Source organism: Limulus polyphemus, unplaced genomic scaffold (assembly GCF_000517525.1).
Source record: "Limulus polyphemus unplaced genomic scaffold, Limulus_polyphemus-2.1.2 Scaffold9980, whole genome shotgun sequence".
NCBI lineage: Eukaryota > Metazoa > Arthropoda > Merostomata > Xiphosura > Limulidae > Limulus > Limulus polyphemus.
Genome location: NW_013675590.1, coordinates 5,861 through 9,733, shown reverse-complemented (window position 1 = coordinate 9,733; position 3,873 = coordinate 5,861). Strand labels below are relative to the sequence as shown.

The window sequence follows — 3,873 nt, the reverse complement described above, 5'->3', positions numbered from 1 at the left end:
AATCTGTTAGCTTGATTGGGTGATGTTGTTGAACTGGCCTGCTATACACAGTAATTAGATGTAGTGGTGCAGCTGGAGTAGTCCAGGAAGATTCTGCAGTCATAAGCAACACATAAATAGTAGTAGTGACCAACTGCTTTAAATTCTCTGGACTTAGCCAGAAATTTTCCCCCAACCCGAATGCTTCAGAAAGCAGTTTGAAAAACGAGAAATTTTCAACCATTTCCATTTACGGTTATACATACATGAATCTTATGGGTAAACTTCAGGGATGCCATAAACGTAAGGCATCTAAAGCATAAATGAGTTCATAATTTTACTTTAATAGAGTCGGAAAAGTATTGTAAAAGATTAGACACTCTAAATCCTGACTATGGAATTTTCTTGGAATTCTTGAATAGATGCAGAGAGAGGTGTGGTTGGTTTTACTTGTCAGTTCAGTAGATGTTTTATCTTGGTGTTATGGCTTTCTGTACATTTCCTCTAGCTTCTTCGATCTTGTTATTATACATCTGTAATCCATCGGTGTCTTTTTATACCTTCTTGATTTAGTTATAATTATTCTGTATTTCCATTTTCACTTCACTGATGTCTTTTTGCACATTTTCTTTGACTTTTATAATCATATTGTCTGAGGAACAGATACTGTTACATGAATAGTATATTGTTATATTAATACTAAAATGTTCAGTATATGAAGACTCACTTGTTAAATATCTTTTACCTATTCCATCTAATTCAAAGTATTATTTCAAAATATTTATTGCTTCACATGTAGTATTACATTTGTAACCTTTCATTACTTAGAAAATCTTTGTAAAGTACTTTTTTTACTGTTAAAACTTGAGTACTTGAGAATGATCACACCAGTGTTCAAAATATTGTACCTGTTTTAAAATATTATTCCTACAGTAAAAGCTGTAACTAATAATACAATAACAGTATTAACTGTATTTTTGTTTAATAACGTATTTATTACTGTATCAAATAATATTAATGGTCTGTTTCTTAAATATTTATCAGGGTACCAAACAAAACATATACAACAGTTTTAACTGCGTGGTTTTTCATGGACCATACAATCAGTTTTAGTTCATTTTATTGACTTCCATAACTACATAACTGCTTCAGAAATATAAATATAACTTTAAATAAATGAAAGACAATCTTATAGAAATAGCTTTTGAAGATACTAGAGGCCTAAATATTTTAATGTTTTTTATGTACATATAGAACCTACACTAGAAGAACAATTAAACACACAGTTTGAAGCACCCTTATTCTTAACAACTTGGGCTATATCAAATTATAGACAAGAATTAAACAAATAAAAAAAACTAGGGTACATAAGGAAGATCCAATAAAAACAATCACAAATACACTTTAACTTAATAAGCTGCATGTATATTTTGAACATAAATTTGAAAATAATAGAAAGACATATTGGTCTCTACTTAAATTGGATATATTTTCTACAAAATTAGGTTGTGTGTGAGATTCATAAGATATATTTCCCCTGTCATAACATGTTTCTAAACAATATATTCAGGTTTTAATTTTTAAAATCAAATCTCCAAATGCCAATCAACTAGCCAAGACTGTCACTATTAAAATAAAGTAACTAAAATGGAAACTATGAAGTAGAAAAATAAAGTTTCTACAGTGATTTGTGAAATTGAAAATGAAAACAACTTTTTTAATGAAATGTACAGTTGTAAATTTCTAAAACGTTCTTGGGCAACACCAAAGACAAGGTTTGTCTTTTGGCATCTCTATACTATGAACAGAACTTCAGATAAAGAATGAATTATGAACATACCTAGATGTAATTTTTTTTTCTTCTAAATGTTAAATTTATTTCTCAAAATTACAAGTAGAAACTTCTCAAAGCTTCTACTAATGTAACTTAATTCTCAAGAAACTCATGTATAAGGAAGAGTTACAGGTAATTTAACTTTGGAATACTGAAATTGACTGTGTGGTGCCTACAATCTCCATGCTAGTCTCATTATCAGGTCAAAATAAGCATCACAATCGATAGAAGCACTCACTCCAGAATAATAGTTTAAGAATTCTTCCCATGTCACCTGGAAATTAGATAGAATTTTGATAAATGTATATTTTAGATTTTCCAATACATCTAAAGAGCTTTAATCATTATTAATTATTCTAAATAATTTTATGTTATAGAAGATATTATATAATACTACAGCAAGATAAGAGGTAAACATGCATTTATTATGTAATAGTACTGCAAGATATAAGGTCAACATTTACTTATTATGTAATACTACAGCAAGATACAAGGTCAAACTTTTTTATTATTATGTAATACTACAGCAAGATATAAGGTCAATATTTACTTATTATGTAATACTACAGCAAGATATAAGGTCAACATTTACTTATTATGTAATACTACAGCAAGATATAAGGTCAACATTTACTTATTATGTAATACTACAGCAAGATATAAGGTCAACATTTTTATTATGTAATACTAGAGCAAAATAAAAGGTGAACATTTATTTATTATGTAATACTAAAGCAAAATAAAAGGTGAACATTTATTTATTATGTAATACTGCAGGAAGAATAGAGGTCATTTTTTATCTTGATTTCCGTTTTATAAGATGAAATTTTCATTCAACAAATTATTTGAATTTTTTATAAATCTTATGATTTTTTCCAAACAAAATTTATAATGAGTGAAATTGAAAGAAGCTCTTCAAAAATAAGGTACTGGTGACATTGCATAAGCTATACCACAAAACAAAATGCATTATTATGATGAAGAAGAGAATATTTGCTAAAATATAAAACTTGCATATAATACTAAATTTGCCTTAAATTTTTTTTTTCACAAAAATGTAGAACAAAAATATTTCTATTTATAATATTTATTCAGTAAAAAATAATATTCCTTATTCAAGTGAATTTGAAGTTTGTTACAATCTCTTCAGTGTAATTTTTAAATTACAAAGAACTAAAGAAGAAAGTTTTAAAGAAAAGTTAAGATTTTAAAAGACATTATTATTTTAGAAACTACAATTTGTCTTAGCTGTTAGTTTATTGAATATCTCAAACTATAATTATTAAATACATGTACTTGTGCATGTATGAAAATATTTAACCTTTGTCAGTACAAATCATCAACACAGCCCGAGTACTCTGGACACTATTAACTGTGGATTCCTACATTTGGATAGAAATTAACTTTATCTAGAACTTGTCAACTAAACTCTCTCAAAATTTTATGTAACAATATAGCAATCAAATTAAATCTACAAAAATTTCAATAACATTTTTGTAAATGTCCATGATCATCATTTCACTTGTCTGTTTTCCAAAGTTTTGATTTTTTTTCTGGTTCTAAAATTCCTATATTTATACTTAATGTTTATAAGTTTTCTAATGTATTGTTGCGTCATCGAGATCATGTGACTATTCTCACGCCCTCTGCTTTCTAGAACTATCCTGTACTTTGGCGAATGCTCTAGCATTTACTAGATATAGGGTAGTCTGGTATATAAAAGAGGGTGACAACGTGACAGAATAATGTGTGTGTAGGTAATGAGTAATTGAACTGCAGTCAGAGAGAGACGTATTGTTGAAGTGGAGCTCGTGAGACGTGAACTAGCGTTTGTTATAGCGCGAATGTTGAAAATAAGTGTATCGTAAAGTTGTATTCGTAAAGAATAAACCAGTTTTATTAAGTAAGGACTTGTGTCGCTAAAGTTTCGTCGGAACGAAGTTACGGAAAATCAATTAACAAACGGAGACGTAACAAATTGGTGTCAGAGAGTGGGATAGTAAAAAAAAAAAAAAAAAGTGAAGAAGATGGAAACGAGAGGCGGAAAATCAAACTACAGT

General features: G+C 28.5%; 1 protein-coding gene across 1 annotated transcript in view; it reads right to left on the bottom strand.

Annotated features, from left to right (window-relative positions):
* Window positions 1–1,049: 1,049 nt before the first annotated feature.
* The window catches only part of LOC106476179 (calcyphosin-like protein), an 8,306-nt gene continuing 5,482 nt past the window's right edge, over window positions 1,050–3,873 (bottom strand). Inside the window, exon 3 of the mRNA XM_013936847.2 lies at window positions 1,050–2,087. Coding sequence (XP_013792301.1) covers window positions 1,986–2,087 — 102 coding nt within the window. The 3' untranslated portion in view covers window positions 1,050–1,985. The remainder of the gene's footprint in view (window positions 2,088–3,873) is intronic.